General features: G+C 34.3%; 1 protein-coding gene across 1 annotated transcript in view; it reads left to right on the top strand.

Moving 5' to 3' along the window:
* The window catches only part of Gucy1a2 (guanylate cyclase 1 soluble subunit alpha 2), a 278376-nt gene that overhangs the window by 79989 nt on the left and 176715 nt on the right, over positions 1–21672 (top strand). Inside the window, exon 4 of the mRNA XM_051177809.1 lies at positions 1609–2327. Coding sequence (XP_051033766.1) covers positions 1609–2327 — 719 coding nt within the window. The remainder of the gene's footprint in view (positions 1–1608; positions 2328–21672) is intronic.

Here is a 21672-nt window from a genome sequence, read left to right as displayed (position 1 = left end):
TTCCTTAAAAATAAAAAAGAGAGTGTTTCAGTCCTGTTTGATCTTCACAATCCTTATAAAAGATGGATAGGCTATACAAAAAAATGACTATAGGTATTGCTTTCAGTCAAAGGTAAAGGAGATGCCATTTTGTGATTTCATTTTTCTTTGGGTAATACCTTTCTTCACGATTTTCCCTCATATTATCCTCAACAAAGGGTAACTATGTGCCTTTGATTACCCCATAATGCATTGCTATAAGGTAGAATTTCTTTTTCTAGGACTACTGGGAACTGGTATGCTAAGAAGACAAACATCTTAATTGTCTCTGCTCAGATTCCTGCTCTACTTTTGTTTTCTTCCATTTTGTGGTTGAAAGAATGCTAGTTATTTCAGGTTCTACAATTTTAAACTTGCTTTTGTTTCTTTTTTCCATGAAATCTATTTAAATTGCATTTAATGATGGTAATATATGAGCCAGTGCTAATAGATAGCATAGCATCAAGGATGGAATAAAATGTAAACTGTGAATTCTTTGTGATCACAGTGGGTTAACGTACAGTTGCTACATAATAAATAAACTCTTCATTTGTAGATACACAATAGAGGAATTTATGCATCTGTGGGGTACAGAGGGAATATTGGAAAAATATCTCTACTTTCTACTAATTTTTTTTCATGAACTTAATATTACTCTGTGAAATAGAGTTTTTAAAATTAAAAAAAAAAAACACACAAAACAAATTTCCCCTAACATTTTAGAAGTGTTGAAATCAATTGAAAAATAATTCTGTAATTAAAAAAAATATGTAGGAAATTTGGGACCTCAGGAAAATATGTCACTTGCTTTGTTTACTTGCTATTGTCATACCAAGTTCAAAAGACCACAAATAGACTACCAAGGAACCGGGTCTCCAATGCAAAAGCAACGGTTTCTTTAATAATTACTGAGTTAACTGTGTTAACTTGGGTCTTCAGCCTATCCACTAAAGTGGATGGAGTGAGAAGGACCCAGAGTGGTGCTGGGCAAGGAATTTATTGGGGTAGAGCAAGGGAATTGTATGGCATCCTCAACAGTATAGGGACTGTTGTACTTCTGGGCTTGGGCGACTTGTCCTATGATGATTGGTCAACTGGTTGCTATGGTCTATAGGCCCTACCCGGTGTTTGCTATGTTCTGTATGCTATATGCTACCATAAAGCACATTCAGGGCCTACCACCTAACTTCTGATTGGTTCCTTGCCACATGGAGGGTATCAGACATCCTAGTGACTAGGATGTTGGGCAAGGTCAGGAAGTTCAATTTTCTGCAGCCTGTTATTGTGCTAAAGCAGGGGGTCTGGGTGAGGGTCAGGTTCCTACACAATCCCCTTTAAATATATTTATTTTCAATTATGTGTATATGGATATGCTGGTGTATATTGGTGTTCATGAGACCACAAGACTAGTCATTGGATTTTCTTGAATCTACATATGGAGCCAGTTCTAAGGCACTTGATGAAGATGCTGGGAACTAAATTCAGATTCTCTTTGGGAGTATTTCATACTTGTATCCACTAAGTCATCTCTTCAGTTCTGAATTGCTTCTTCTTCAGATGGTTAACATTTTTATTTTCCTTTATCTTTAGGTCTGAAGTTCCAGGAAATTCAAGAAAGATTTGGTGAGGAATTCTTTAAGATATGCTTTGATGAGAATGAGAGAGTCCTTCGAGCTGTGGGTAGTACATTGCAGGACTTCTTCAATGGCTTTGATGCATTGTTGGAACACATTAGAACTTCTTTTGGGAAACAGGCAACTCTGGAGTCTCCATCTTTCCTATGCAAAGAGCTCCCTGAAGGTACTCTCATGCTACACTACTTTCATCCCCACCATACTGTGGGGTTTGCAATGCTGGGAATGATTAAGGCTGCAGGAAAGAGAATCTATCATTTGAATGTGGAAGTGGAGCAAATTGAAAATGAAAATTTGTGTTCTGATGGCTCAAGCCCAAGCAATTGTAGCTGTCTTTCTTTCCTTATCAAAGAATCTGAAACTCTTAACGTCACACAGAATATTCCACGGGGTACTTCCCAAGTTCCTGCAGATCTCAGAATCAGTATCAACACCTTCTGCAGAGCCTTCCCATTCCATTTGATGTTTGACCCCACCATGGCAGTTCTTCAGCTCGGGGAAGGCCTACGGAAGCAGCTTCGATGTGACACTCACAAAATGCTGAAGTTTGAGGACTGCTTTGAGATAGTCTCTCCAAAGGTTAATGCCACCTTTGAAAGGGTCTTGCTGCGACTATCTACCCCGTTCGTGATAAGGACCAAGCCTGAAGCTTCTGGTACTGAGAATAAAGACAAGGTAAGTAGACATAGATCCAGATGAATGATGGGCTCTAGTAGAATGAATAATTATTTCAATAAATATATGCTGGCTGTAGTTGTAATTATTTAGGCAAGAGAGCTTTAAGTGTCATTCAGAAGATTACTGGTCCTTGGAAGTATGCAGAAAGATTTGGCTGTATTCCCAGGCCTTTTACACAGTGTCTGCCTCATTTGTTAATTTATTTCAGCACATAAAAAGAAGACATTTATTAATAACAGCCACAGCAATTACAAAATGATAGGACTCACTGAAAATCTAACATTATAAACTCATGAATGTTTCCATGGAAAAGTCAGTGAAAAAAACCTTAAAGCAAACAAAGAGAATACTGTAGATTGATTATGATCTCTTAAATTTCACAGTTTTGGAACACTCCACTTATGCCGTGTGTGTGCCAAAAAATGTATTCTCTCAATGTTGGATATGGACTAATTAAATTTTAGTATTCAAATTTTATTATTCAAAGTTTAGGTTATTCCTCTGGATTCTAAATGTAAGGATTCAGGCATTATGTTGGCTTGCCCCTGTCACCTGCAGAATTCAATCAGGCAGTACCCTGGTCAGCCCAGTGTTCCATTGTTATGTAGCCTGTAGGCAAGTGCAAAGGACCCCTTTATAAGAAAGACCCCCACCCACTTGTGTTGTTTTTCTGCTGTTCCACTGAGTTAGATAGGAATCCTCCTGTCTCCCTCTTCTCATCTGTCTCTTCTCATTTTCTCTCTGTCTCTGTGTCTTTACCTCTTTTCCTTCCCCCTCCCTTTCTAATAAAACTTCTCACTTAACCTATATCTGACTAGATTGCTTGTCTTTCCTCCACCCCTCCCAACCCACCTCAGTCACTCCCCCTGCCATGAAATCTGCCAAGTTCCCCTACACAATTTATTATAACAGTAGTGATTCAAGAAGCTACTTATTTTTTTAGAAAGAACAAGGAGAAAAATGGCAGAAACAACAAAAAAATTGAATAAATGTATAATTTACCTAAATATCTCAAGAAATAAAAAATGGAAGGAAAGGCATGATTGCTCCCAGGTATGACAGAGGGGAAAGTTTATTATAGATATGTGGGAGAGCATAATCAGAGGCATGGATATCTGGGAGCAATAAAGTATACATGACCAGACTGAGCTGAGCCATTTGTGGGGAGGAGAAGAGAAAAGGAGGGTGAAAGAGGGGAATCAGATGCAGCTGTCAAGAGGTCAAAGGTCCAAAAGAGAGCAGATAAACAATCTGTCTGGATTATATAGGGAAGAACTCGGGGGGGGGGGGCAGGAGGATAGCATAGCCCCTGGGCTGGAGAGCTCTGTGTAGAGGGCATGGTATGTGAACCACACTTTGTAACAGGTAGGGATTTGAGGAATGCTTGGAGAAGACATCCCAAGTACAGCTTTGATCTGTTAAATGTGTACCTCAGCCATTAGTTGTGGGTTTGAAACTTAACACCATCCATATTATGAAGTGTCTTCAATGATAAGTGAAAGAAGAAATACCTCTGGGAACCATAACTGATGATCTATGAAAGAGTTTTATGAATGATTAATGTTATAATCTTGGAATTTAATAGAAGAGTTTTTAAAAAGACATTTGAGAATGGTAGAAAAAAGAACATCTGTTTCAAATGGCTAAATCAAGTGATGTAGAAAATTCACCTGTAAAATTTTTGACATGCAAATCTAAGGATTTGAAATAACTCGAGGACAGTGTTGGATTCCCACATGGCATATTTCAATATTTCAGTTTAAATATCACTTGTATTATTGGTACTATTTGATCACATGAAGGTATTGTATTAATATTTTAAGCTGTATGTTCTGTGTTTGGTAATCACTGCATTCTGAAGACTTTTCAGAATGGGAGGAAGTTGTGAAATGTATACTTTATTTTTTACTGCATTGGTTGCTGCTTTTATGTATTTGTTTTTGTCTTTTTGAGGTAGAGTTCTCTGTGTAGCTGTGGCAGTCCTGGAGCTTGCATTTTAGATCAAGCTGGCCTCAAACTAACAGAGATCTGCTTGCTTTTGCCTCCTGAGTGCTAGGATTAAAGGAGTGCACTCTACCACACAGCTGTAGTTGCTTTTTAAATCTATAATTGTTCTAGCTCTTACATTTAGACAATATTCAAACTGTCAGTTTTGTTTTATAAAACTTAAATATTTGGCTTGAGGTTTTGAAGCGTTTTTGGCCTTAAAATAAAAGCTAGCTTTGTGAAAATAGCCTGAATAAGAATATATTATTATACATGTTAATTTCTTTATATACCCTTTATATTTAAGGGAAAATCTTGAAATTTTAGGTTACTTCTTAGACTTCTCCCAAATTTACTGGGCTTGGGTTTCTATTTAATTTGTGTACCAGGATGAGAAATAGACATAATGAGATTATGACTCAAATGTCAGGGCCCCCTGCCAATTCCAATAGTAAGGAAGTGTGCTCATTGAGAGGTTGCAATTATCATTTAAACACGTTGGTGGTGGTTTAAAAATAATGTGATGGCAGGATTTTTACTTAGAATGAGATAATAATCTGTTCAACCTTATATTTATAATCTTGCTCACTCACACATATTTGCCAGAATGAGGAATTTGTGATGCTATGATTGTCTCCAGTTGAAAATTATTCAGTTAATGGTATAGCCTCTTGAACCATGAAAAATGTTTTGAATTAGTATATTACCCAATATCCTGTACACATTTTCAAATATGCAAAGAAGAAATAAAATAAGACTTCATTAAGTTTGACCTTGATATGAATCATTTCCTCATAAAAGCTATCCTTCATACACAACTCCAAGTGTTTCTTTAGTCAGCTTTAATAAAAAAGTACTCTTTATGCTACACTAAATAGTATCTAACCATCAACTGCTGTTAAAAAGATGAAGCCAACATTTAATCTTATGTCATATGATGGCATTTTCAGATTTAATTAAAATGCTTTGAATAAACTATCCTCTTTGTCATTTTGGATTCTTAGTCACAAGTTGAGTATATGGCAGAGTTGAACATGTTCATTGCTGATTTGCTGAGACAATAATGAAATAAAGCCAGTATCCTATACTCCACAGCATGGACTTGATCCTCTTATATGGGTTTTGGAAATGTAAAGGCAGCAACATTCCTGTTTTCATCTTTTTTAAAACTCAACTTCCTTTTAATTATTTTCTTTGCTTATCATAGGTCCATCATTAGAAATAGATAACCTGATACCTTATTCAGTGTTCTATGCTTGTGAAGAGACACACTGACCATTGAAACTCTTATAAAGGAAAATATTTAATTAGAGCTGGCTTACTGCTTCAGAAGTTTAGTACATTGTCATCATGGCAGGGAACCATGGTAACATGATGGCAGACATGATGTTAGAGAAGTACCTGAGATTTCTACACCTGGTTCCATAGGGAGCAAAAAATACAAAAGCCCCTGGGACTGGCCTTGGCCTTGAAATCTCAAAGCCCACCCCTAGTAACACACTTCTTGTAACTAGACCACATTTACTCCAAGAAGACCACATACCTCTTATTCCCTTGTAAGTAAAGTGACTTCCTGATGACTAAGCTTTAAAAGATATGAACATATTGGGGACAAATCTGTTCATATTACCACATTCTCTTCCCTGGCCCCCGAAGGCTTCTATCTATATCATAATGAAAATGCATTTAGTCCAATTTTAAAAGTCCAAAAGTCTATCATAGTACAATACGTAAAAGTCCAAAATATAGTCTCTTCTGAGATTCCAGGAAACCTCATACTGTCTGTCACTTATCAGAATCAAAAAGAAGATCACAGACTTCCAATATACAGTGGCACAGAATATACAATATCATACCAAAAATGGAATAAAGTTACCATAGTAAGAAAATTGGATCAAACCCCCCTGTAATATCAGTGGGGCATATTCTAACCACTGTACAACGTGTCTAATGGCAATGTAGTCTGAAACTATTTTCAGCTTTGTTGAGTACAATATACTTTTCTCTCTTGGGCTGGTTCCACATTCTGTCTGTAGTGCTACATGGCATGTATCCCATGCCTTTGGCATCTCCAACATCTTGGGCTCTCCAATGTAACCCAAGCTTCACCTTCACAGCTTCATACCATGACATCTCTAGGCCTCTGTGCAGAGACATCCCTGACACATTCCTGGCCTCAATGGCATATTTTAGCCACAGAGGGAGATTGTATCCTTGACTCTAAAGACTAAACAATGTGGCTGAAATTGCAAAGTTATTCCAGTACACTTCTTGGTGTTCTTTTTTCTCTTGCAACTCCACATTTGTATTTTTCCTTGCTCAGCTTACTCAATTTTGTAATAGAGCTCCATAATCAATTCCTAATAATCACACAACACAATCAGTAATGCATTGTCTTAAAACCTTGTCTGCCAACACCAGTAATCCAAACCCTTTAATTTTACCTCTGGCAGTATTTTTTGGTCATTGGCCAGAAAGTAGCCATACTTTCTCCATTAAAGTATCACAAGAACAGTCTCCATACCACTTATTAGTATTCATTTTCTCCAAAACCTTTTGAGCTGGGGCATTATAATCTACATGGCTCTCAGGACCATATTCTATATTCCTACTAGTATGGCCCTTTACGTTCCACTTAAAATGTTCAGCTTCTTTCCTAAAACAGAGTTCCAAATTCTATTAAATTATACTCATAATCATCATGGCCAGGTCACAGAAATACACACTCCCTGGTAATTAATTCTGCCTTACTGTTCTATTGCTATGAAAAACACCATGACCATGGAACCTTATAAATGAAAGCATTTAATTAGGGCTTGCTTACAGTTTCATAGATTTAGTCCATTGTCATCATAGCAGGGACTATGGTGGCATGCTGGCAGACATGGTGCTGCAACATGAAAGGTCTCCATCTGGATCTGCATGAAGTTAAAAGAGAGGAAGCTATTGGGGCTGGTTGTGCTTGAAACCTCAAAGCTTACCTCCTGTGAAATACTTTTTTTTCTTTTTTTTTTTCTTACCAAGTCCACACATACTTCAGCAAGGCCATAAGTCCTACTCACTCTCAAATCGTGCCATATGCTAATGATCAAGCATTTAAATTTAAGAGCCTATGGGAGCCTTCCTTATGCAAACCATCATATCTGGTTTATCATAATGTGTGTGTGTGTGTGTGTGTGTGTGTGTGTGTGTGTGTGATGTATGCATGTGAACCATGTGGTCACAGAGGTCATAAGAGAACATAGGAGTCTTGGACTGGAATTGTGAGCTGCCTTTGTGAGTGCTGGGAATTGAGTGTAATTCCTCTGGAAGAATAGAAATGCTCTTAAAAGCTGAGCCATCTCTCCAGCCCCTTTTGACATTTCTTAAAATGGTGTACCCTCAATACTGATTCAGTTAAAAATGCACTTTGGATTGTGTTTGATCACTTGAAGAACATTCATATTTAACATTGTTTTGGGAATTTATGAATTAGATTGTTTTTGATTACACAGTTTTGTGGTGAACTTGAAAAGTGATTAGAGATTAAAAATATAATAATATAAAACTGACCCACTGAAAGATACTGTTAAGGTCCATTTTAATGGATCATACACACATATAGTCATGTTATAAATCAGGATAATGGCCTGTAAATTCTTTTTCTGTCTTGTGATGTCACAATGCATGGAGATACACTGAACTTACTATAAGTCTTTAAAACTTTTGTTGTATTTTCCCTCTGGAAATGAAGAAACCTAGATTAACCATATTTGTCCTCTTTTTTAAGTCATGCTGTACATAGTTTATTAAGTACCTTTCTTATCATTGTAATAAAATGCATGACAGAAATAATTTATAGAGGAAAAGTGTATTTGGGCTAATGGTTTCAGAGTGTTGCCATCTATAGTTTGAGGGAAGGCATGGCAGAGGCCATTGCTGCAGGAGAATGTAGGAAAGGTTTCTTACATATTGGTGGAAGGGAAACACAATATTTGGGATAGAACAGGAAGTAGGTTATAATTTTCAGTTGCTTGTCTTTAATGGTCTTGTAGTCCCAAAATGCCATAACCTCCCCAATAGTAGCACATGATAGGAATCAGGTATTTTGACACACGAGCTTATGAATGACATTTGATATTCAAACTATATCAGACAGGTACATTTATATAAGGTCACTTGATCACAAAGATTCTTTCTTCTCTATGAATTTAATGATCTAATAAATTCAGATTAATCTTCTAAACGGAAGAGGGAGTTTGCCTAATCCACCATGAAAAATTCATGTTATTACTGGGATTAAGTTAAAACACTTCTCTGACAGTTTAGGTATCCCATCTGAGACTCCCATCTGAGTATGCCACTCAGATGTGAGGATTAACTGATATAATCCATGTAAAATCCTTAACATCTTCTGCTCAAGGGCTAAGTGCTGAATAAATATTCATTATTCTCATTTTCTTCCAGTCACTGCAGTCACTGTTAGTGTTATTTTCCACTTGTAACATTTCTCCTATTATTTCTTTCTATCACGTTTTCTTATAGAATATTGTGTTGAGTATTAAAAGTAAATTTAATAATATTAAAAATATTAATCTCACTAATGTCTGGAAAAGCAGGGGTTAGGCTTTGCTTTCCATCACACAGTACACAACATTTACAGGTTTTTTTTTTTTTTTATGTTTTTCTTCATTAAACCCTATCATTTCCTTTTCACACTCAAAAAATTAATAATCAAATTTTTATTATTCATGTTCATTGATATCTTTGTTCCTACTTGTCAAAGAATCATGCAGTGGCTTCTAAATTAAACAAATATTATCAATAACATAAAATATGCAGTAATTGATTTTTCCAAACAATAAATTACATAATTTCTTTTGAAATATTTTTTACTTATAGCAAAACTTCAAAGAACTTTGATAGCATCCTGAAAGAAAGCTAACATTTGGAATGCATCATCCATGGGATAGAACAATAACCTTGTTGTTTCTCTGGACTTTCATTCTAAGAGTTGGCATTGAGAGAAAATATTGCAAATTCACAATTCTTCATTTTTAAGAAGTGTCCTCAGATTAGATTTATTTATCTAAAATATGAATAAGTCTTGAGTAAAGGTAACATTTATAAGAGCCAAGGAAGAAATAACCTCTCATTTTCTGTGACCAAATTTATTTCTAAAATGTTCATTCATTTTCTCTAGGAAGATGCCTTCTTTTTTTTATGATGTGATAATTGAAAAGTCCCAAATATGTTTAATAATTTTATCGTACTATAATGAAACTGCTGAAAAACAAATTACAGTTGGCTGTCCAGGACCCAGGATTAAATTCAACTTAAATTATAATTAATTTAATTTAGCAATGTGTAAGCATTTCCTTCTCTGTGAAGATCACAATAATAAATTAGAGTATATCAAATACTAAACTGTAGATTTGGTGAGGGTTGACTTGGCATTTGTTTATCTCTAAACATTACCAGAACACCAGATGGAACTTCATTCAAACTGAATTGGAGTCCTCTTTGCTCTTTTAAATACATGTGGCACTTTTAAAATATGATATGTTAATTCTCTAAAGATTTCATAAAATATATTTTGATCACAATCACCCTCTCTCCTCCCCATAATTCCTCACAGATCAATCTCCATCTTACCTAGCTCACTTCATTTTGGGGTGTCTCCACTAAGACACTACCTTGCAACAGATGTCTTTTCTGTGATATCTCCTGAGCCTTTTGTGTTGTGGATATCAGTTAAGACATGCAACCACAGTCAGTTTTCCTTTGCATTTATATCAGATATGGCTTTCTCTAATGGTTTTCATCTGCTAAAAGAAGCATCTTTGGAGATGTAAAAGAGCTATACTTACCTGTGGATTTAACAGTTAATATTTAGAGTACCATTGTAAATTCTATACCACTACTTATCATATGTCCAAAGGACTCTCTATATGTAGTACATTTAATGTCAATTATTGTGTGTCACATTTCTTCAGGGAGTATACATAATCTTAACACTTACATTCAGGTTTGTGATCTACTGTGAGATAATTCCTATATTAATTTTATTTTGTTTGCTTGTTCACCATTGATATATAATATCAACAAGATAATTATATTTTAACCTTATCACGAAAGCCTGGGTCATATTTTTTTCTAGATTATGTCCTAATCTGTTTAGTTAGTTCATACAAATTAAGTGTATGTAGTCATTATTTTATTTTCATTCCAGAATTTATGTTGTTACCACTTCTTGGTTAGTATAACTTTGTCAAAGTATTTTTTATGCTGAAAGTGGCAATGTTAAGTTTATTACATTTTCTTAAACATTGAAAATATTATTTGTTTACTTTTAAGAAAAAACAGCTGGAGTTTTCTTTTACTGTTGGTGATAATTGACTACTGAGACTTGTAACTTCTGTGCAAGTTCTCTACCACAGACTTCATTTTGAGCCCTGTTGCTATAATTTTGATGTATCATATTAGTCTATAAACCAATTTAGTAAGATTAGCATCTGAATACAATGAGAATATTATCTACTTCACTTCTTAAGAAATATTTTTAATTTGTCTGATGAGATGGTCTAAATGTCCAAAGTATAGATCTTGAAGATTTTTTTTTGTAAATTTATTTTCTTGTATTTTGCTTATTTTTGAAGTTCTTTGAGCAGAATTATCTTTTAAGTTTTGATTTCATATTATTGCATCATAAGAATACTAAATATTTTGCATATTGACAGGGACTTGTTAGTAGCCTCAGAATAGTTCAGTACTCTAGGGTAGAAAACGTGTTATCTAGGGACTGGACTCCTTAAGGAATTTTTTTATATCAGATTATAGTCCATGAGTTCAGGTGGTTATTTTTCATTGCATCCCCCCTTCTCATTTCCATACATTTCTTTTTCTGATTACCACAGCTAGAAACTTTATTGTAGCAATAAGTGTAAATGTTAGAAAGTCTTTTTTTAATTTTTAACTTTGGTGTTCTCAATATATATTAGTTGTTGTTATTGACCACATTCAGAATCATCTCTTCCTAGTATGTCAGAATGTTACTTTCAAAATTCAAGAGTCGGCATTAGACTATAAAAAGTTTATTTTTTCTATTTATTAAGATGATTAGGTGGTTTTGCCATATATATATATACATATATATATATATAAATATGTATATATGTATGTATAATAGCACTTCATATATATTATAAAATAAACTAAGATAACATATTATGTTTATACTACCATAGTTAATTTTCCTAAAGTGAACTGAACTTGAAGTCTTGACATAAATTCCTCTTGGTCATTGTTCTTAATTCTTTTGACTGTTGCTGAATTAACTGAATAATATTTTGTTAGTTACTTTTGTATTTATATTTATGGGAGATATTGACTTCTCCAAATAATAATGTGGAAAGCAATAGATCAGACAACGATAGCTTCCTTGACTTTTGAATTTGTGTACAGAGGTGTGTGTACTCACAAACACATACACATACACCACACATGCATACCCCACACGCACATATGTACAGGCTCCTAAATTCAAAATATGTTAAAGAGTATTCCTTTCTAAAACATCTATATAAATTGCTTTATCCTTTGTCTGGATTGAAATAAAACAAAAAGTTTACATTGTCTATTGTTTTCTGCCTACTGCTATCTGGAAGTTGCAATTAAGCCATGAAGCTTTGGTATATCTTTGGTCATTTTGTCTTTTCTTTGAACAAAAATTGAACTCTGTGGGCCATTCAAAAGTATTTAATGATAATGCATGTTGCCACAATACTATTAGATAGATTAACAGAGTGAAGCCCCTTAGTTGTCTTAGCAACCTTTATGTAATGTTGGTCAAAGTAAGATACGGAGCATGATACTGCACTGTTATTGAGGTTGTGTGGTTGCAAATGGCTCATATGGCAATGATAATTGCCTCTGTATTCCTGAAGTAAATGAAAATCAAAGAAAGGTTTCACAGGCATTGCTACATAATGCATGGGATTTCCCTCTTTTCTATGTAGTGTTATCTATAGGAGTGAGAACTCAAGACATAATTTAATTCCCAGTCATAGAACTGCCTTGAAATTGTGGCACCAGGTGTGCATATTTTTGTTTGCATGTTATTATCATGACAATATATGATGTGTAGAATTGAAACAATTAGCTTTACAAAGGCCTTGGTTGGTTACCAGTTTAGAACAAGCACTCAAGTAATATATGACATTAATGAAGAATATTTTCTGTCAAGCTGGACTTTTTAGATTTAAATCCTTATTCTGCATTGTCTGTGAGACCTTGAGCAAGTTTCAATTTTAGAGCTAATTTTCTCTTCCAACTTCATAGTCCTTGATCCTCTTACCTTCGCTCCCATTTCTTTGTAAAAGTACATGACAATATTCTGCTTTCCAGACAGAAGATTTGATTCAGTTTTTTCCACCAAAGACTCCTGTAGCAGTCTCTTGGTTGTTTTCTTATTATAAATCTTCTTTCCTCTCTATTTTGAGCTACTGGAGATTGAAACTAAAGCTTCAGGGATTTGAAAAAAAAATGCTTTAAACTGAACTGTGTCTTGAGCCCACCCCAAATATTTCTTTTGATTAAGCCCAACTCTTCTTTTTAAAATAACGTGCCATTCATTCTCAGAGAACAATATTTAAATATGGTGTAATATTTAAAAGCTAGTTACTCTCTGCTGAAGCTATTTTTTAAAAATTATTTTCCACCCTCCCATCCCATCCCCTCCCACTCTACAGGGAGGGTGATGCCTTCCAGGAGGGAGGGAAAGGGACCTAGGATTGATATATAAATTAAGAAAATAAATAAATGAATAAGTAAATAAATAAATAAATATGCTTTCTAGGACGAACACAAGCTATCCCTGAGAGAGGCTATTTCTCCTTCTCCCAGTAGTCATTAGTTACCTGTAGTTCTTCATATAGGATTATTTCTTCTCCATTTACTTGTCCATTGGTATCATATTGTTCTTGTTTTGTTTATGCAGCCATTTCTGGAAGAAATTGTTTCACATCCAACCCCTTGGTGTCCCAATTCTTAGAATTCTTCATCCACTTATTTGGTTTCATGAACCATAGAAGCAGAACTTGTGACTTAGACATCTATGGAGTCTGAGAATCACAGATCTTTTCATATTTTGTGAGTGTCTAATTGTGCTTTTCTGTGATGTCTCTGTTTGCTATATAGAAAAGCTTATTTGATGAGTGGTGGCAGGTATACTTATCTGTGATTATAAGGATAAGTTTTAGAATGTAGCAAGGAATTATGCTGCTCTGGGAAAGTGGCAGTAGTACATTATAACTATCTATCTGGAATGTATCTGTCTTTCATATATATGCTCACATATATGTATGTTTTAGTTATGCATGTATACATGAATATATTTAAAAGTGAGAACTAACTTCAGGTATTTGAATAGTCTATCATAAGAAGATGGATAGTATTTATTTTGGTTCAGAAGATAAAACCATGATTGTGGAATCACTGGTAACTGGATTAATTTAAAGATCAAGAGGAGTATTTCAAAAATTAGAAATATTAGGGGGAAATTGAATTGTTTTATGAGGTCATCAAGTACAAAATCTATAAGTGTCCCAAAAGCAGAATGACAATCACTTAGGAACATTCTAGTGAAAAGTCATACAGAGAGCTCAAAGTTCCCAAAAGTAAACTCACTAATTGCAAGGAATAAAGTTTGGCCATTTACTGTGATTTTGTATTTTGTTTGTCACAATAAATGTGATAAAGTAGTAGCCTAATGTTACAGGCAGATTTATAAAAGCTGTAATTTCATATCATTTCTTGTTTTTTTCAAACTTAGAACACAGTGTATTTCAAAAAATTAACTCAATGAAATTCTTTGGAATACTGAATATACTTAAGTTTCAAGTTTAGTAGCCAATTCCCACTTCTCAAAATACAAATTGACTTAATCTTAATCATCTGTCATGTGTAGTTATACAGTAAAACTGGTTTTAAAATGTCTGCCGCTTACAAGGATACTTTATAAGAAACCTGTTTAATTATGTTTTTCAGAATCCATAAAATTAAACAAAACATAACAGTTACTTCCAAACAAGGAACTGGGATATGTATCTTTAACAAGTTTATTTTCTGGCTTGTGTATTGCTAGAAAATTAAAACCATTTCTCATTGCACTTGTGCTGGTTGTTAAACACTGATGATGTCTGTTTCTATTATACTTTTGAAAAAACATGCTGCCAACTCTTATTTTTTTTTTTCTTTAACAGTGGGCTAATTCACTACATTATTGTTGCTGAAAAGAAGTAGCAGTTATGTTCAAATCCCAGGAGGGTCTTGGTTTCTTTTCCCTTCTCTCCTAACAAAAGGTTATGTGTATTTATCATTTGTGTAAAAAATCTGATCTATTTTCAAGAGACAATCAAAGGAAGAAACTTGATCTTTTTTCTCTTGCTCTTCAAAGGAGTGAAGAACAAATAAGGAACAAGGACAGTGTTATTTGTGATGTTGTTGATGGTAGACACTACGAAGTTTGTAATTCCATGCACTGCTTTTTCAAGGGGTTGAAATTTCAAGTTTACATCTCAAAATTATGAAAAAAAATGAATATCTCTTGGCCCAGCAACACAATCTTAGGAAATCTTTCATGTACAAAAGAACGATGATGATATTTATGTTTCTATTATTACAGAAGAGAGTTTACACTGTGGTTTACAGCACCTTGATTTCTTGACATGAATACAGAAATACATACATCTAATCCTATAATTGCCACAAACAAGAGTTAGAATAAAATTCATACAAACATTTTGCATTTAAAGCATTCTGAATGGCTACTGATTCAGCTTAGTTTGTTAGACTGCCTTTTAAGCACAAGGACTTGTGTTTGATTTCCTAGAACACAGGTAAAATAAAAAGTCAAGTGAAAGGTGTACTAGTGTAGTCTTCAGACTTTTTAGAGACTTTGTATACTATATGCTTATTATTTTGGGATTTATCCACTCTACATTATTTTAAATGTAGTACTTACATCTCATATCACCCCCAAAGTAAACAAAATCTTACTAAGTTAGGTCTCTTACTTATTGTTTTAATTTATACAAAGAAATAATATTAATTAAGCTATGATTAGGTCCTATTTTCTGGTTCTTTTTAATCCTATTTGTTTTATGGGATCACATACTTAAAGTAATTTGACATCTTCTAATCTGCCAAGTTTCCATTTGTAAGTAGATAATGATTTTTTGAACTTGAATCAACAATCAAGATTTATTAGATTTAATAATTTTATCACAATGAGAGACAAAAATCTCTCATTTGTTTCAGACAAGGATTACAAGATGCTACAAAAATGTGTTTTGTTTTCATTGGAGAAGATAATCTTGTAGGCTTCATGTATGTTTTATCTCTTTTTGTTTTCATCAAGTATTTGTTTTTGAAGAGTATTAGTATTTAACAGTGTGACCTTTTAACTATTGCCAATTTTAAATTATAAAACTGTTTTCACCATAGTTACATAACAAACTTAATTTAATTTTAAAATGTGTCGCATGATTTCTAATGTCTAAATATAGAATATATACATATCAGTTCTGTTTTGCTCAGCCATTAACTCAGTAATTCCAAAATAAGGAGATGATTAAATGATCTGATTAGAATTGTTCTCTATAATTTAAGCAAGGCTCAGACCTTATTTCCTAAGAAAAGATTATATTATGCGAAATTTCTAAATTATATTTGTTAGTATAAACCAAACAAAAATAAATAAAAATTTATGTTACCCTTTTCATTGCTGGTATTTACCAATTTGGGTGAATTTTTTTTTTTTTGACTAAGACATAATTTTCAAGATATGCTATTTGGGTATATTTTAAGGTGGATTTGGGTATTAGCATAGATCCTCAGCAGATTATTAAAGTATCTGTAAGCTATCATTATTACAGTGTTAGAGATAAATTTTAGATATATAATGTTACTATTTAAGTACCATCTTATTCAACTTGTCCAAAATTAAGTTGAAAATAATTCATTCTGTTTCCTCTATAATTAATCAAAATATTTAAAGATTTACATTCATGTAATTTATAGTTGAGTTTCAGAATTATTGACATGGTTTTTCCATGAAGACATTGATAATTTAAATTAAATTTCCTCCTTGTTGTTCAGAAATGACTGCCAGTAAGAGAAAAGATATATCCTGAGGATTTGTCAGGGAGAAAACAGAAGTAAGATACAGCAAAGAACAATAGTTATTAGGAAGGATTGTGTAGTTCATTCAGATTTAAAAGTAAAAAATTATTCTTTAAAAGTGTGGTGGAAGTATATGTTTTTCCATTTTTTTTAAAAAATTATTTTAGAAAATAGACCATTTAAAAACATTCTTTGGATTTTTTTTCTTATTTTACATATTGATCTTGATTACCTCTATCTCTCATCCTTCCATGCCCTCCCCCCAAGATTCTCCTCTTGTCCCATTCCCGATCCACTCCCAGGAAGGGTGAGGATTTTCAGAGGGGATCATCAAAATCTCTCCAATCATTTGGGGTAGGGTCTAGGCCCTCCTTTATGTCTCTAGGATAAGGGAATATACCTCCATGGGGAATGTGCTCAGGAAGTAATTTCGTGCACCAGGGATACATCCTGCTTCCACTGTCAGAAATCCCATAGACTGCCCAGGCCTTCCACTGAGACACACGTTGAGAGGATCTGGGTTGGTTCTATGCTGATTTCCCAGCTAGCAGTGTGGGAGTCCATGATCTACCCCTTGTTCAGGTCACCTGTCTCTGTGTTTTTCTGTTGCCTAGTCTTGCCCTCTTTGCTTATCACTTCACTGATCTGGAAAGGTCAATATTCAACTTTATATGCAAAAACAGAAGACCCAGGATAGCCCAAATAACCATGTACAATAAAGAAATTCAGGAGGCGTCGTCATCCCTGACTTTAAGCTCTACTATAGAGATATTATCCTGAAAACAGCTTAGTTTTGTCAAAAGTATATAGGTAGGCCAATGGAATCAACTTGAAAATCCTGATATTAACTCACACACCTACAAATGCCCAATTTGTGACAATGCAGCTAAAATTATACAATGGAAAGAGGAAAGCATCTTCAGCAAATGGTGCTGGTCTAACTAATTGTTGGTGTGTAGAAGACTGCAGATAGATCCATGTCTATTGTCAATGCCATAACTTAAGTCCAAAATAGATCAAAGACCTCAACATAAATCCAGCCACACTGAACCTCTTAAACAAGAAAGTTGGAGGTATCCTTGAAAGAACTGGTACAAGAGACTGATTCATGAATATTATACCAGGGGCACAGACACTGAGATCAACAGTTTATAAATGGAACTCATGAAACTGAGAAGATTCTGTAAGGCAAAGGACACAATCAACAAGATCAACTGAAGCACACAGAGTGGGGAAAAGATCCTCTAACCCCACATGTGACAGAGGGCTGATCTCCAATATATACAAAAAACACAAGAAGTTAGCCACCAAAACACCAAATAATCTAATTAAAACGTGGGGCACAGAACTGAATAGAGAATTTTCAAAAGAGAAATCTAAAATTGCTGAAAGACACTTAAGAGAGTGCTCAACATCCTTAGGCCATCAGGGAAATTCAAATCAAATCAACTCTGAGATACCATCTTACTTCTGTCAGAATGGCTAAAACCAGAAACACCAATGACAGTTTATGCGGGAGAAGATGTGTAGAGAAGGGAACACTATTCCACTCCTGGTGGGAGTGCAAACTTCTATAGCCATTTTGGAGATCATTATTGTGATTCCTCAGGAAAATAGGCATCAGTTTATCACAGGATCCAGCAATTCCACTCTTAGGCGTATATCCAAAAGATGCACATTTAGGCAACAAAGACATCTGTTCTAATATGTTCACAGCAGCATTATTTTTAATAGCTGGAACTTGGAAACAACCTAGATGCCCCACAACTGAAGAATGGATAAAGAAAATATGATACATTTATAAAATGGAGTACTATTCAGCGGGGGAAGGGGGAGAACTACGGAATTTTGAAAATCACAGGCAAATGGATTTAACTGGAAGAAACCATCCTGAGTGAGGTAACGCAGGCACAAAAAATCAGACATGGTATGTACTCACTCTTGTATGGATTTTATACATACAGCAAAGTATCAACAGCCTTAAATTCACACCACCAGAGAAACTAGGATACCAGGAGGACCCTAAGAGAAACATACAAGGTCCTTCATGGAAGGAGAAAGGGACAAGATCTCCAGAGCGTATTGGGAGTAGCGGAGGGGCAGTGGGTGGAGAGGGAGTTAGGAGGAAGGGAAGGGGAGAAGAGCAGGGGAGAGGAGATCATAAGGAACCCAGAAGACTGAGCTAGGGGCAGAATAGAGGACAGCAAGAAAAAGATACCATAATAGAGGGATCCATTATAGATTTGAAGAAAAACTGGTTCTTGGGAAATGTCTAGAGACCTACAAGGATGACCCCAACTAACAATAGTGGAACAAATACCTTAAATGCCCTTCCATGATAATGGGGTTTTAGTTTTTTTCATGGATTATGGTAACAACAGGCTATGCATTATCCTTACAAACACTATGATAGCTCCTTGCTTGATACCCTTTCAAAGATGATGACTGTGAAGACAGCAGTGATAAGGATGAAGTATATGCTTGTTGTGTGCTCATACCAAGTACTCTTTCAAGCATGGACATATTATAATTGAATCCTTTTGCAACAATTCTATAAGGCAGGTATCTTATGTGGATTTAACATGAACTATTTTCTGTAATCACAGCAAAGATTAGATCTCATGTTTTCAGAAAGAGAAAAAAATTCTTATGAGCTTCTCAAAACTTCTAAATTTGGATAAAGAAATTAAAATACCAAAAGGTTAAGAAATCCTTTTAATATAATGTAACTAGCAGGTTAATAGAAGATGGCATATGAACCCTAGAGTCTATGTGATTGTATGGCCTGAAATAAACTTTAGTAGATTATGATAATGTAATATCAGCCAACATATGTTTCCAACATTTTTTTTTTGCTTGATGCAATTGCTGCAGGCTCTATAAATTTCTTATTCTTGTAGAGTCTAAAATGAATTTGGAAAACGAGATATAAACAAATGAACATCACAATTAACACAAAATGTGTGAAGTTCTTCCTTGCTTTATTATCAGTGTGTATTTATAAAACCCTTATTTTGGTGCTTAAATTCTTTTAACTATCACATGTAAGTGATTGTTTGGTTGTTCTTTAATAAAATTATTTATTGACATATTATATATTGATATTTTTTTTTAATCTTTCTACCAAAGCTCTGTCTGATTGGTCTGAAAGTCTGGTATGATTTAAAGTGGTTTACAACTTGTTATAAAACTATATAGTAAATCTCAATTCGATCTTAATTGCTTTCTATAGTATTCCTCAGAGATTGAAAGGTATTATTTTTTTCTGTTTGCCTTATATTGCATAATGAAAAAACAAAGTAACCTTATCTTTGTTGTGCTGGTCCTGCTTTGTAAATAGTCTCGGCAAAAACCTAGTACATTAAGCCCCATTGAAAACTTACCTCTGTTGTGATGTAGCTCTTTCAGATTCCAGGTTAGCTTGGTTAATATTATGTTATAGCCAATTAGGTCCTCCTGGCTAGTATGCTTTGTCACTATAATTTATCTGTATTTTTTTTCAATAGAACTTGGTTATGTTTATATCATCTTCACTGCAGGTTTTAATATTTGATCAAAGTAAAATTTAAAAGAATTACCACTTTCCATGTCCCTTATCACATCCTCCACATGTTTCTTCAAAATTCTTTTCAATATTACATTTAACCTGTGAACTATAATGGGCTGATCAAGCATACTTATGGGTATGACTGTGAACTCTCATAACAATTTCTGGAATTTGAGTTATTCAGTCATATCCATGACCCATTCATTCATTCCTGTCCTCTGTCTTTTCACTCAAGCATGTTATTATTTTGTCCCTAACATTGAACAATAACCATTCATCAAATGTGAGGTAGTAATTACTTGATTTTGAAATCCATAATTCTTTTTTGACTCCAATGCAGGAGAATCCATGTAATAACATTTTGAAAAGTACGGTATAATTGTAAATCATTATACATACTGAAATTATTTTTTATTAATTAATGGCCATATTTAAATACCAATTTTGCTAATATGAAATATTACTTGATTACTTAAACAATAATTCTCTAATTGTCATTTTAGTAAGGCTGCTATAAATGATAAAAATTGAATTTCAAATTAGCATAAAGTAATTTCCTAAATTTCATGGTGTTAAGGTGAGTTGTGAATATTGTGTTTCACTTTCTTATGCTTCTTGTTTACTTTCTAGTGTGTTTCTATAATGAATTTATATATTTTCACCTTGAAAAACCATCATTCTCTCCTTACCTTCTTTATTGCCATTGCTGCCTGCATATATTCAGTCAGGGTTTGGTTGGTGTCCATTTATTGAATACTTATTTCATTTCAAGCACATCAGAAGTACTTAAGAGAGTATAGAGAAATCTTGTAATGTTCACCACAGTACTGTGTGTGGGCGGGTGTATTTCTTTGTCTTTTTAATTATATCATTTATTTCTTTTTTGTTTCTTTTTTTATATAACTTATACTGATTCTTTGTGGATTTCACATCACAGATTCCATTTCCTCTTATCTCCCTGACCCCTTGAATTTGCCCTTGCAACCTCCACTCCCCAAAAAAAAACCAAATTTGAAATAAATTCCAAAAACCAAGAAACAGACCAAAACAAGCAAATGAAAAAGAGTATGTTGTGGTAGCTGTAGCGTGTGGCCAATTTAGTCACAGTTTACCCTTTAGTCCATCCATCTCTACTTGTAAGCATTCATGTTTAGGAATCATATGATTGCCTGGAGGCCATTGGCCTCTGTTCTGCCACCGATAATGGGCTCTCATTGGGGCTGCTCTTGGAGTGTGTCCTGGCCAATAAGGAAGCGGATAACGAGATTGGAGGGGCCAGGGATAATATATGTTCTCCGAAATCCATTCCTCGAAAGCCACTTTCTCTGGAGGCTAGACAGAGTTATCTTTCAAAGTTTCCAGAACTTCCAAATGTACTACTGTCAGCTGTGGACCAGACTTTCAACAGATGAGTATTTACTTGGGGATATTTTATATCAAAACTGTAAGAGCCGATTACTAAAGGTTGCTCATGGCAATCCTCCTGCTTATCTGCTTATCCCGTTTTGACATTAGAGGTGTGATCAACTGCATCAGATTATCACTTTAATATGTTAAAAATAAAATGATGGATAACTCTGCTTTATTCTTGAGGAAGACAGAAAATTAAATTTTAGAATTATTTTACTATATTCTATGCTAGGATCA

The sequence above is a fragment of the Phodopus roborovskii genome, unplaced genomic scaffold (assembly GCF_943737965.1).
Source record: "Phodopus roborovskii unplaced genomic scaffold, PHOROB, whole genome shotgun sequence".
NCBI lineage: Eukaryota > Metazoa > Chordata > Mammalia > Rodentia > Cricetidae > Phodopus > Phodopus roborovskii.
This window is presented reverse-complemented; position numbering and strand designations above follow the sequence as displayed.